Source organism: Crocuta crocuta, unplaced genomic scaffold (genome assembly GCF_008692635.1).
Source record: "Crocuta crocuta isolate KB4526 unplaced genomic scaffold, BGI_CrCroc_1.0 scaffold170, whole genome shotgun sequence".
In the NCBI taxonomy this organism is placed as follows: Eukaryota; Metazoa; Chordata; class Mammalia; order Carnivora; family Hyaenidae; genus Crocuta; species Crocuta crocuta.
The window spans coordinates 1,940,597-1,954,770 of NW_027527853.1; the positions used below are offsets into that span (position 1 = coordinate 1,940,597).

At 51.5% G+C, this 14,174-nt stretch overlaps 1 protein-coding gene across 2 annotated transcripts in view; it reads left to right on the forward strand.

Annotated features, from left to right (window-relative positions):
- CRTAC1 (cartilage acidic protein 1) overlaps positions 1-2,096 on the forward strand; it is a 120,762-nt gene extending 118,666 nt beyond the window's left edge. Inside the window, exons 13-14 of one of the 2 annotated variants that reach the window (XM_077778951.1) lie at positions 1,307-1,450; positions 1,918-2,096. In XM_077778951.1, the coding sequence (XP_077635077.1) occupies positions 1,307-1,450; positions 1,918-2,036 (263 nt within the window). In that variant the 3' untranslated portion in view covers positions 2,037-2,096. The other variant, XM_077778946.1, reaches the window with a different exon arrangement.
- Positions 2,097-14,174: the final 12,078 nt, after the last annotated feature.

Below are 14,174 nucleotides of genomic sequence, written 5' to 3' on the forward strand. Positions count from 1 at the left end.
CAGGGAGAGGGGAGAAGGTCCCCCAGTGGAGGACACTACACGGGCAAAGGACCACAGGTGAGAACGTGGAGGAGTGTGGCTCTAAGGGTGGCTTGGGAGGAAGTTAGTCCGCTCCACTCTCCGTGTCCCAGCCCTGGCCACTCTAAACAGAGGATGCACGTACACAAAACTTCCGGCATCTAGCCTGTGCACCGGAAGGACCCTATGAGATCACCCTTCCAGCCACCACTTCTTTTTCACTCTCTAGCGGATAGTCATGTGCTCATGCGAGGTGCTGGGGATGTGGGCCAAGCACCTGTCCTGGAACAGCATCTGTTCCGGTGAGGGGACCAGAACACATGACCTGGCAGCCCGATGAGAGGGACTGAAAACGCTTTAAGCAAGGTGTCCCTGGAGACTGTTTCAGACAGGGTGGTCAGGGAGAAGACCTGCAAGTCGAGACCTGAAGGACGAGAAGGTCCAGCCACAGAGAGAGCGGAGGGAAGCCCAGGAGCGAGGATCACAAGGCAGGAGAAAGGCTCTGCGTGTGGAACGGGCAGGAGGCTGGCATGCCAGGCGCTAAGTCAGGGAGGGTCTCACGGTGTCTGGATGCTGGTCCTGGGGCCCTTCGCAATGAAGCAGGAGAGTATGATTCACATTTTCAAAAGATCACCCTGCCTGCTGAACTGCAGATTTAGAGCGAAGCGTGGGAGCCAGAGTGCTGGTCTGAAGGTGGCTGTAGGAATCCAGGCAAGAGGTGGTGCCGGCTGGCAATCAGCTGTGGCCGGAGGAGGAGGCGGCAGACAGACAGAGGGGTTCTATGGGGGCAGGACGGCAGGCTCTGTTGTTGACTCACCTGCAGACATAAGGGAAAAGGAGGCGCTGGGATTGCTCCTATCTGTGCCTGAGCAGCCGCGTGCGTGGCAGTGGTGTTGACTGACTCAGGCATGATGGGGTCGGGGGTGGAAAAACTTTGAGGGCTGGAGGATCTAGAATTCCACCTTGCACCTACTGATATGAGCTACATGTTAGGTTCCTAAGTCTGGAGCCCCAGGGACAGCTGCAGCTAGGAATCTGGAGTCATCCACATATAGAGGGAACACCTACAGAAAGTGTGGTAGATAGAAGACCCGGGACCAAGTCTGACACCCCCAACATGGAGAGGTCAAATCTAGAACGAGCCAGCCAGAGGGACTGAAGTGAGGAAGTTGAGGCGCAGAGAGAAGAAGGGACGTGTGAAAGGTCACAGGGTGGGTGGGGCAGCAGAGCCTGAGCGAGGACCTACTGCCCCACACCTCCCTGGTGAGTGGCTCCCCTCGCCTTTTAGACACCAATGAATGCATCCAGTTCCCGTTCGTGTGCCCTCGAGACAAGCCTGTGTGCGTCAACACGTATGGAAGCTACAGGTGCCGGACCAACAGGAGGTGCAGTCGGGGCTACGAGCCCAACGAGGACGGCACGGCCTGTGTGGGTGAGTGAGGCCCAGCCACGGTCCGGTAGGACACAGGAAGTTGTCTTCCACTGGAGAGCTTTGGGGAGGCCCCAGATCAAGGTCCCCATCCCCCGACTTCTCCCGGCCAGATGGAATCTCCTTAGACCCCCGTTGGTCTCCGGGGAAGACCGTGACCGAGGTGTGGAGAAGCCCCACCACTACTACCGCCATCCGAAGGGCCCCTGGGGCGCCGTGCCCTGGCCAGAGGCCGTCGTTCTTCTTACCTCTCCCCTTCTCGCATTTCGTACATGTTCCTACCTTATGGTCAGCCCGTCTCTTCCTACCAGGCATGTAAACTAGCTCCTACCACTCATCTTTGCCTGAATTTCTGAACTGGTATTTGTCTTCTTCCTCCCAAATGCTTCCCCCCACCCCCATCCCACCCCCATCCCCTTTCTCTTTTTCCCACTCTCTCTCTCTCTCTCTCCCTCCCATCCTTTTTGCAGCTCAAGTGGCCTTTTTAGGTGGGTATCCTTCTGCTGCCTTTAGAATCTCTGAGCCTCTCTCTCGGGCCTCATATCTTTCTCTAGGCCTTGGACTTTGCCTTCAGTTATATGCACTTTAAATCCCATCAATAAAGGAAAAAAAAACTAAACTAAACCAACAACCTTTGTGGAACACTAAATCTCTCCCGCTGCCTGTCTCTCTCTCCACACCCAGTAGACTCTGCTGCGTGCTCCCTCTGAATGGACCGCAGGGGTGGCCATCTTTGAAAAGGGAAGTTTGGAAGATACTGATGTTTGTGTAATCTTGTTTGTGAAGCCTTTCTTTGAATGTTTTCTGAGAAAACAGAAAAGTCTCCCCTCTTACCCCATCTACCCTCCCTCACTTCTTCAGAAGAATCAAGATAGTCCTGTCTTTTCTGTGTCCTCCAGTGTCACAAGCACCCTACTTTGCCCTTAACAAAGATGGCTCCCAGGCGGTTGCTTGCTCAGTTGATTCACTCCTGTATCATGTGCCTGCTGGTTTGGCCTGTGCTGTTTCTGCTCTGTGTACCCTGACTTCCTGTGATAGAGAAAGCCATATTGGAGTTGGTGGTTATTATGGGAGGGGGAAAGGTGGCCCTTTGGGACCTATGACAAAAATGTTAAAGTTTGAACTTGCCACGTCCTCCAGCCTCTTTCTGGAGAAATTATGCCAATAAACTCTGCTGGATATTAGCACCTAGCTGGCGAAAACAAAAATGTGTCCGGGGCAAGCAGATGCTGGTTGGAATGCTGAATTAGCAGCAGCTCCTCTGTCAGGTGGCACTGGGAGAGCAAATCACAAGACAGGGAAACGTCCTGTGTGTGAGCAATGGTTTGGCCAAGTGCACCAATATTCACATTTGGGGGGCTGGGGTGTGGGCCAGGCAAGGGATGTAGGAAGAGCAAGGGGCAGATGTGGAGGGAATATTCTGGGTCTTTTACTTGGAGGAAGTTGCTTCTCTACACAGGCCTCAGTTTGCATAATGTAAGTAAGGAGAGATTTGGTCTGGTGTATCCCGGAAGCCCTTTCCTTTCTAAGACCCTTCAGTGTGTGGCTGGACAGAGATATGGATAGTCTCAAGTTACCTTGATTTCTAGAAAGAATCTTGCAACATGGTCTCCTCTGCAATATGCTTAGAAACCCGGAAGCCTTTGTAAGCAGAGCACCCTTTGGGAAAGATGTAACACCGTAGAATATTTTCACAACCAGCCTTAGTAGTGAAGGCTTGTTATAAATCACAGATCTGTTCTTCAGGGGGGAAAAAAGTTCCCCCAAGATATAATAAAATCACACTTAAGAATGCAGCAAGCATTTTAAAAACATATTTAACCAAAAAAAGACCATTTTCTCATATAATAATAATATTCCCAATAAATCACAAAATATGAATTCCTCATAACTAGTACTGTTTTTACACTCAAAAGAGGAGCTTGAATGAAAAGTTTTAAAATAAAAACAACTACATTTTCACAGGAAAGCACAGAACAACTTAAAAATTGCTCCATTTCTGGGAAGCCCACTCGTGTATGTTCAGGTAGAAATTAAAGGTCTGGATGGGCCCAGAGATGAGGATCGGAGAGATGAAGTGACCCAAGGTCACAGAGCCAGCTGGTCCCGAGCCAAGGCTGGAGCCCTTTCCTGCCGCACCATCTTGTCAGAGGGTAGCAGACCACACTGTCTCTGTTCAGACTATTCCCTAGTCATTCTGGAAGCGGCTGCCTTTTTAGACATGAACAAGTAGATCTAAGATAGCGAGAGAAATAAAATCCAAAACCCACAGAAGCAATGGTTCCAAATGCAGTGGTAAATGGTAAGATAACAGTGTCCACTGACAGACCACACACAACAGCACGAGAAGTAAGGGACGGGACAGCTCATGAGACGGCCTGCCAAGGACATCAGAAAATTCAGGATGACGGCAAACTTCAGAGGATACCTTATAAAGTAATAACCACAAGTCCTCGCACACTGAGTTTTTACGACAGTATATTTGTGTTGATTTACCCTACTTGGTGGGTGGGGCCAGATGAGTTACAAATAGGTGTTCCAAATCCCCCCAGCTACCAAGAGCACAACTACACTATCCCAACTCGGGGCCAAGAAGGCTTATTCTGGATGCGGTCCATTCAGTCAACAAATATTAGTTGAGCACCTACTATGTGACAGGTACCAAGCTAGGCTCTGGGCATACAGTGGTAAATCGAGATGATATGGTTTATTGTTCACCCAGGGTCTCCCTCCAGCCAGAACCAAGGGCATGGGATCAGAGTAGGACTTCCAGGGTATGTCTGAAAAATCAAACTAAGTGGTGCCACACCAGAAAGCAAGCTCTCTGTATTTGCTCACTCGTTCCAGTATTCATTCAGCAACCATTCATGGGGAACCTCCTGTGTGACAGCACTGGGTCCCTTCCATGAGGAACGTGACAAGGTCCAACGAAGGGGTCAAGTCTCCTGTCCCCAAGATGCTTGTGTTGGAAAAATACGAGGCTAAAAGATACAGAGGCCAGGCAGGTACTGACCCAACTGAACGGTCCCTGCCCCCCCAAAAAAACAGGGGCTCCCCAGTGGGTCAGGAATCCAGGCTTTCTGAGCCAAGTGCCCCTAGTCCAGTGCATTTACTGGTCTGTGTTGATCTGGCCGCAGAGGGGTCCACCCAGAGCCACGCCCAAGCTAGCCAGGCACAGGATCACCATCCCCTTTCTTCTAATGCCCCTTCCTCTGACGCCCACAGGTGCCACACCCTTGCCTTCCCCTTCTGAACACAGACAATCTAGGCTTTTCTTTGTCCCTTTGCCACACTCAGACTCCTGACATCTTTGTTGCCTTATGCTGGACTTGAGTTTGGAACAGAATAGCAAGTGCCTTGAGCACTGACTGATGGCGTGGACCTACAACAGATCGTGCCTCCTTTGGGGCAGCCCCAGCTCACTCTGGTAATAAGAAGAGTAATAAGAATACCATTTTTATTTTGCCCAAGAATACTCCTCTCCCCAGGAATGTACCCTTAAGATGACAATAATAGCCACATTCAGCGAGCTTGGCGTGTCTGGGCCAGATCTAAGCTCTTTAGAAGAATCAGCATGTGTAATCACCACAATCCCAAGCGGAAAGTGCTATAATGATCCCAGTTTTACAGAGATGCTAAGAGGCTTGTCCCAGTCACACAGCTGGGACAGACAGAGGAAGGACTCCATCAGATTAGTCTGGTCCCCCAGCCTGAGCTCTTAACACAGACCCTTCTTTCCCATTTGGGGTGACTAACCAGTTACACAAAAGCCACAGTCTATGTTGCCCGAGGCAAGGGATGGGTTGGGAAGGAGGAAGAGCTCAGGATCTGTGACAAGTGCCACACGGTCACCCTCCAGCTGCTAGAAGACATCCTCGCACCAGCCAGTGTGGCTGCCCTTAGCAAAGGAACACCGAGAATCACCTGCACAGCCTCTCCAAGTACCTACTCAGCCGCCAGCCCTGCTCTGGGGAGGTGCCATTCTGAGGGCCAAGAGTTTGATTATGTGTCACTCTGGCTGCTATGGCCCCCTCCCAGGGTCTGGGCATCACACGCTGACCAGCACCCCTGGACTGTGGCCCAAGCAGGAACTCCGCTCCAGCCTCCGAACAGGGCTGTCGCTCACCTCTCCGGAGCCGCGCGGACACAGGAGGACCGAGTGCTTCGTTTTCTCAGGGAGCCAGCGGAGTTTGCCCGGCTGATCCTGGAGGGATACCCCACCCAGACCGTCAGCCGGGGAGGCAGGCCGAGTCCCTCCCCTTCTCTCCCTCCCCAGGGTCAGCCGTGGCTCTCCCCTTCAGTGTGGGCCAGAGCCCCAGCCACTTCCTGTCAGGGCTGATGTAGCACAGGCACATCCCAGAAGAGGAAAGAGGTGAGAGAGCACGGGCTGCTTAACTAACTCCACAGATAATGCCAAGCTTCCGCAGCCATCCCTTTAAGGAACTGTGGTTGAACAGCAAAGTGGTCGAAACGTAGACTATTGGAGAAAAATGCGAAGCAGGAAGAGAAAAAACCCTCCTTGGGGAATGGAGCTAACATTTACAGAACGCCTGTCGTATCCCAAGAACCTTACATATATGTCCCCATGAATCCCCACACCGTGCTGTGGGCTAAATGTTACTCGTCTGTTTTATGACCAAAGAAACAGAGGCTCAGGATAAGTTCCACAAGGTCACATGGCTGGTTAAGCGGCAAAGCTGTGGTTCAAACTGGCAATTGACTGGCTCCAAAGCTTGTGTTTTGTGTTTGTTTTTTTTTCTGAGAGAGAGAGAGAGAGAGACAGCGTGAGCAGGGGAGGGTCAGAGAGAGAGGGAGACACAGAGTCTAAAGCAGGCTCCAGGCTCTGGGCCAGCCATCAGCACAGAGCCCGACGCGGGGTTTGAACCCACGAACCCTGAGCTCATGACCTGAGCCCAAGTCGGATGCTTAACCGATGCTTAACCGACTGAGCCACCCAGGTGCCCCCCAAAGCTTCTGTTCTTAAGCCTCGTGGGGAACAATCTCTAGAAAACTGACACCTGGGCAAATTATGTAACCAGCTCTCACTCGGTATATGCAGTTCGGACACGTACTATGTGCTGGGCATGGTTCTTGTGGCTGGGCCCGTACACCTGTGTACGACACTGGCGGACTCCTGAATGCCCCGGTGACGTAGGGCAGGCACTAAACAACATGCTAAGGGTATACAGCTATAGAGGCAGGAGATAAGTGCTTTTGGAGTTGGGCAGCAGCGTGAAGGCACACTGAGGTGCTAGGATGGAGGCAGGAGGGCCCTTTAAATAGGGACAGAGAGGGTGGGCCTCTCTGGAAAGAGGCATTTGAGCAAAAATGTAAAGTAGATGTGCTGGCCTCCAGCCTCAGCTTTCTCATCTGTAAAATGGGGATAATACCTACATCTCAGAGTTATTGTATTAAAAAAGATGATCTAAAACACTTGACATGGTGCCTGGCGTATAGTACGCCCCAAAGAAATTTAAAATATTAATGATATTACTAAGTAGCGGAGTTCAGGGTGAAGCCTGGGTCTCACAGGCTCCCAGCACTCCCTGCTGTGGCCCAGGCCACCTGGGGGTCTGCAGCGAGGGAGAGGTGGAGGACACTGGGCCACCCTCAGGAAGCTTTGCAGAGAAGAGACCTCAGGATTGAAAATGGCCATAAGGGAGCAGGGCAAATCCTCCTGGGGCCCGAGCTGTGGGGACATTCAGCCTATGTGTCACTCAGGGCCATTCTGAGGGAGAATAATCACAAAGTAAACCAAGCAGGGAGAGGGTAGCGTTGACTGGGCTGCACAGAGCGCACATCCACTGGCAACCAGTGAACTGGTCTGGGGATTCGCCCTTGACCTTCACAGAAGCCCTGGAACATGAAGTCTGGAGGCACCTGAGAAGTCATTTAGTCCTGCCCCATCCTGTTCAGCTGTGGAAACTGGGACTCAAAAGGAACAGTGACTTCCCGAGGACCACAGCCGAGCCCGGAATTTGACTCCTGCAAGTATTTCGGATGCGCAATTGTATCAACAGTGTCAGAAATACGGGGAAGCAGAACTTGTTCTTTCCACAGTGCTGACCCAGCATCAGAGTCAGGGTAAGGGCCTCCCAAGCAAACCAGAGACCCATCCTCAGCCCGTGGAACACAGCTGGGAAAGAGCTGAGTGCAGGCGCTCGGGACACAGAGGTTTCTGCTCAGCTGAGAAGGGAGGCTGCAGCCAGGATCAGGAGCAGAGGATGACAGTGGGGACAGAAGGAGGGCCTGTATCACCTCTTCCTAGGAAGTCCCTGCCCAGAACCTCATGAACCCAGCCTGCCTGCCAGAAGGAAAGTCTGGGGCCCAGAATAATTCCTATAAAGGGAACTCATTGTCCTTCTTCATGGCCAGCCCCAGAGCAACTGTGAGGGACTTAGCACCCAGAACCATCTCGTGTACCCGCCTCCAACCCCCACTCCCACCGAAAGATCTAGGAACTAACACTCCTCCCTCCACCCCAGACCTGAGTGCAGAGCTCCTGGGGAAGGAGAAAGGCCTAATCACATCGTCCCCAACTGCCCATGGGGACCACGGCAGAGGAATTAGCTTGGGCCACAAGGAGGAAGGTAAACCCCATCCATAGTGTCACTGTATTTCCTGGTCCCCTGGCTCAAGATTTATAGGCCTTGAAGGCAGATGCAGAGAAGAAAGAGGGAGAGAGGGCGTCTCAGCCTCACCCCAATGCAGAATGTGTCTCGTGTGCCACAATACTAGAGAACTGGTCCACAAATCCTATGGTCCTCCCACCGTCCCTCCTTCCTTCCTTACATCCTTAAAATGTTCTCTTTGCCCTAAGACTCTGGGATCAGATGGACGGAGGCTTGACTTCCAGACACCCCACCTGTAAGTGACACGCCCTTTAAGTGACCTTAAGGAAGCTGCTTCCTCTCTCTGAGCATCAGTTTCTTCCTCCACAGAATGGAAGCATAACAACCTCACAGAGCTGTTGAGATAAAGCATGCGAGGTGCTCAGTGCAGGGACTGACTGATCACATGCAGATATTATAAAATCTGTTCCAGGCCCTTTCATCTACTGCTTTCACTTCTGGCACTGCCTGACTTTACAGCAATCCATAAGTCATTAACTGGGGCAATGTTAAACCTATAAGAATCCTTCCCAACGAGACACATCCATCACTCAAATGCAGAGTTCATTTGGGAACCGGGTTACACAGTATCTTCCCTTTGAAGAGCTCCGGCCCTGTATTTAGATCTGCACTGGGGAGCAGAGGGCCGATCGGTACCCATCCATTCACCTGCCTCTCCAGGGTCTGCAAGCATCCATCTCAAGCCAGGCAGCCCTTTTGCTCACCTCTGAACTATCAGTCATCTCCCGATACCCATCTTTTCTGTATCCATCCACTTGTCTGTCCGTCCAGCCATCCACCCGCCCATGGTACTTCACTCTCTAGGGCCCCAGGTCCAGATTTCCAGGCAACATACTCAGCCCCACGAGGATTTACCTACCTTACAGTAGTGGTGTTCAGGGAGCATTGAGTAGGGGCTGAGTGGGGTCAGGATGCAAGCTTCTTCCCCTCCCCTCCCAGGACAGGTGGAGATCGTGAGCAGAGCCATGAGATCACGGCCAGGGCAACTCATAGCAGCTGCCCAGCACAGGGGATGGCCTAGCTTCGCTGCCTCTACCCTTTAATTGAGTTAGTCAGTTCACCTGCAGTTGAATTGTTATTCAGTGGCCACTCACCTGTCTGCATCTGCCTAAGCAGCTTCGCAGGTCACATTGCCCCAGGGGCCTCACACCCGTATACTCCTTTCTCTTCCTGCCTCCTTTCCTGCCAGGCTTCCTGGTGAGCTGCATTTTGCATTCACCTGAGGGCAAAGCACTGTGACAGGCACTTGGGACTGGGGTGGGGGGTGGGGGNGTTTACCAAGGAAGTGGGGACAGAGGGAAGAAGGCCATTGCCATTCACAAGGTCCAGTAAGCTATGTATAACATTTCCCCCTTCCAGGGCCTGGCTCAGGCTGCTCTCAGGTGGTAGCTGGTCCCCAATCACTTTTCCATTACAGAAATCGATAACTTGAATTACTCCAGAATAACTAGCCCCATCATGCCTCTGCAAAGCTAATTCTTCTGTGTCCGCATTTGCCCATGTGCTTCTCCCCGAGTCTGGAATCTGTCTTTATGAGACAATTCAGGTAGAAGAGAGTTTTTCACCCGACTGTGACACGCTGGCAGAATGAGAGCAGAATTTGGGGTCTGACGCGTAGGTTCGGGTCTTTACTCTGACACTTACTAGCTGTGGGCGCTCGTCAAGCTACCTAACCACCTGGAACATCAGTTTCCTCATCTATAAAATAAGAATCCAAATATAACCACTCACCAGAGTGTTAGAGAACTAAATTAAATAGTAATATACATGAATGTTCCGGGGTTATATCAGGGAACCAGTGACCCGTGGACAAATATGTTTATTCTATGCAAGAATCTGAAACCTGGTTATAAATCTGTATCATGAGGCCACTGTATAATGAGGTCCTAGTGTAACTTCGGCAATAACAATAATATTTTACTTGGGAGAAATAAATTCTCATTCACCAAGATGCATTTTCATCGTGCTCTCATTTTACAGATGACAGAGCTGGGACTTGGGATAGCCGAGTGCAGCCCTAGGGGTCGGCAGACTGATGAAGGCTTCTGACTCCCCCTTCTCACTCTTCCACCTCCTTCGAGGTCCCTGATTCAAAACCGCAAGGCCCCGTGCAGCTCCAGGCTGCCCGGCTAAGTTCTGCCATCCGGCAGGTGCTGAAATGACAAGCCCATTAAATAGCCCCTTGGAGGAAGAGCCGTGAGCTCCGCACAGTCTGCCCTGGGCGCTGCCAAGAGAGTAAATCCTCCCAAAGTTGCCTGAGAAGGGTCGTATGGAAACCTCAGAAGGCAGGACTCTGAAAGGAAAGAAACTGACATGACCAAACACCTATGTCATACTAGGCACATTCTAGGCCAGTTTCTCAGATTCCTCAAAACCAGGTGCTCTCAACCAGTTTTTAGTGGGTGGTCACATACTCCTGTGAGAATCTGCTGAAACCTGTGAACTCTCTTCCCCAGATAAATGCACATTATTTTGCAAATAAGTAAAAGAGGTGGGGTCAAGGTTAAGAGCTCCTGGTGTAAACCCTGGCCGTTTTAAGATTTTCTTAGGTACCAGACACCTTCTAATCTTTTGGAGGCCCCACCCCTCATTATATCAGACATGGTCATATATATCCACAACCCACACTAAATTACACACACATACACACACACACACACACATAGGGTTCAGTTGAATTACGGTGGACTGTTTGTCAGTGTTACATTTTGTAGGTATGTAACAAAACATTAATTTCAGTTTTGTGTTTTCTTTTCCTACTTGGACCCCATAAACTTTTTTGGTAAATTTTATTGAAATGTACCATACCTATAGAAAAATATACAAATCTTAAGTGTACAGCTCAGTGAATTCTCAAAGGTGAGCCCGCCTGTGTAACCAGCACTCTGCCGGAGAAAACAGATCATGAGCACCCAGGAGCTTCCCTAGCCCCCCTTCCATTCAGCACCCCACCCCAGGTCAGCTGCTGTCTTGACATCTAACACCGTAGAATACCTTTCCCGTATTAGAATACGTTACAAGTAGAATCATAGCTTGTACTCATTTTGTGTCTTGTTGCTTTTGTGGAACTGATAAACTTTTATTTGGGCCTCAGACACCTTTAGAGGCCTGTGAAAAGGCTCATAGGCTCTGGGCACTGTCAAAATCGGGGGTTCTCTACCTTGTTTTCATGCTAGAACCTCCAGGAAAACTTTTTAAAGTTTTTAAAAGTCCTGATGTCCAGGCTGCACCCCAGAACAATGAAATCAGAATCTCTGGGGTTGGGTCCAGCCGTCAGTGGTTTCTCTTGCTCCCTGGGTGACACTGATTGCAGCCAAAGATGGGAGGCACTGGCCCCGGCAATTTTGTAAATTATTAGTACCCCTATCTTACATCTGGGGGAGGAAACTGAGGCGCAGAGAGTCTCCACCATGTGCTCCTCTCATAAAGCCTGAACTCCAGTTCAGATCTCATTAGGAGTGGTATTTGCATTGCCTTCATGCTTCGTAAACAGTGAAGCCCAAACGAAGTGTAGGTGCCTGCCAGAAACTTTCCTTACTCTAAGTCCTTCCGGAGCTGTGGACAAGGGAGCTGGGGTTTCCCAGGAAAAAAGCAGCACCTCAGGACTGGCCGTAGGGAGAGTCGCCACCAACGGGACTCCATCTTTGCCCCCAAAGAGTTTGGGAGCCCTGGGGTTGTTTCCCAGGCTGCTTTGATTCCGGGGTGCAGTGCACGATTCTGCCGCTCGGCGGCACCACAAGCTTCTGTAAACCTGTGGTTTTCACACACCCCAACGGAAGCTGGAAAGCAGAGTCTGGCAGCAGTGACTACTGGGGAATGGCACCCGGAGCTTCCTGGGGGTTCCTCTGCTCCCTGGGGCCTGACGGGGCCTGTTCCTGGCTGGCGAGGGGGACGCAGAGACGTGGCTGTGACCCAGCCCAAGGGAGAGGCCACTTTCCCCATAACTGAGCCAGCAGAGAAGAACCAGGAGAGAGAAGCCATGCTTCACCTGCTTCTCCCCGCTCTGCCCTTCACCAGGCTGCCCCTGTGGCTCTGCAGTTGAAGAGCACAGCCCACCCGCACTCCTATGTTGCCTAGAAGTGCCAGCCCTGGGCTTGGAGGTACCAGACACAGCTCCAAGTCCTTAACTGGGAATCTGCCAAATCCTAACCTAGGATGGCTGAGGACCTCAAGCTCTGACAGGGTCCCTAAACCGGGATTAACTTTGCCTAGATTCACAACCAAGCTCTTCCACTTCCTAGTTGTGTAACTTTGGGCAAGTTATTTAACTTCTGTGAGCCTCAGTCTCCTCATCTGTAAAATGGGAATAATAATCCACACCATACAATTGTTGTGAAGACTGAATGATTATGTGGCATCTTAGCCTAGCACATGGCTCATAGTGATAAAATAAATGTTAGCTACTATTGTTTATTATTACTATGAATCATAACCTATCCAATAGAACAGAATGAACTTACCCACATGTTAAAGAACAGCCTCCATTGTGACAACCCCTCACGCGCCAGGTTTGAGCAGAGGCAGTGAGTCCAGCCTGCCCCAGGGCTCAGGCAAAAGCCAAGCTGCCCCTTAGGAGCCGCAAGCACGAGTGTAAAAGCCACCCAGAGTCCCCTTCGGCACCACCCAGAGAGGAGCTCCCCAAAGCCTCCACCCTGGGGCTGGAGCCATTGTCCCCACAGTCTGGTGAGATCCTCTCTTGGTCCACAGACCAGAGAGTGTGACTCTGGCCACCCTGCAGGCAACTTCCATCAAGATGCCGTCGGCATGGTATCAGACTGAGCACTGGGTCAGGAGATCTTGGATCTGAATTTGGTACCATTGTCACTCAGCTGTGTGAACTGGGGCAAGTCATGTGACCTCTCTGGGCTTCCATTCTGCCTCGTTTAGATGATCATTAAATCCCCTCCCAGCTCTAGCATGTGGTTTTACCAAAGTATCTGGTACACAGTAGGTGCTCAATAAGTGTTACTTAGTTTTATAAAATCCCAGATATGACTCTGCTAGGTTCCAACACCCACATGCTTTTCTAGCCTTTAAAACTGAACTACTTCTGTGATCCAACCCCTTAAAGAGCCCAACCCAGGGTCAGAGCTCAAGACATGGGTATTTATCTACTCATTACTGACTTTTGACCTGGCTTTCAGTCAAGCTGCTCCCTCCACCCAAGGCTGCAAGTGCCCCGTAAAGGCTCCAAGTTAGAGGATCCAGAGCCTAGCCTCCCCACTAGACCACAAGCTCTAAGAAAGTAGGGGTGGTCCTGCCCACGTCAGCCTCACTGCTGCTTCAAGAACACACTCAGCCCTACCTCGTTGGCATGAGGTTGGTGGGCAGCCGGGCATCCCCTCACTGTGGCCCTGGGGCATAGTACTGGCACCACATCACCATCGGGGACAGAAGGGGCACAGAGCCTCAAGCTGGGCAAGTCCTTTTATTGGAAAAAGAAATAATAAAACCAAAGGCCACTGCATCACCTGTGCCCGGCGATCCCACAGGAGAGGCACAGGTCAGATGTAAGGCCCGGCCACACAGTGGGCCAGAATGGGCATGGGCCAGGCTGCAGCCCTCTATGGGGGATCCTTGGACCAGGACCTGCCCCCCTCAGGCTCAGGAGCTGCCTTCTCCAGCTCCCTGGGTAGGCACCTCCCTCCCACACACTGCTCTCTTGTCCAAAAACAATCAGGCCCCGCTTTGGTTCCAGAAAGCTACCTGCAGCAGCTGGTCTTTCACATGCACTGGTAGCACCTCCTGCCGGCTGGGGCAGGCAGCCTCTCTCTGTCCGTCTTCAGGGCACAGGGCCGGGGCTGCTTCCTTCCCACTGGCCGCCCTGAGCCTTGGCAGGCGGGGCCTCATTGGTGGGATGCTTCCCTTCCCTTTGAAGAAAGGAGTTTGCCTTTTCCCCTGCAGGTTGCCAGTTCCTTTGAACATCCACAGAAGCCTTGTTTACACAGCTTTGGAGAGCTCCAGAGCCTGGGTGGGCTGAACGGGCAGCATGTGTGGCCCTGTTGCCTTGTCATGGGGAGCTTGGGGGAGGGACACAGAAGGTCCCAGAAGGCTGGCTCTCCTAGACCTCCAGCTTCTCTTCTCCTAGAATGTAC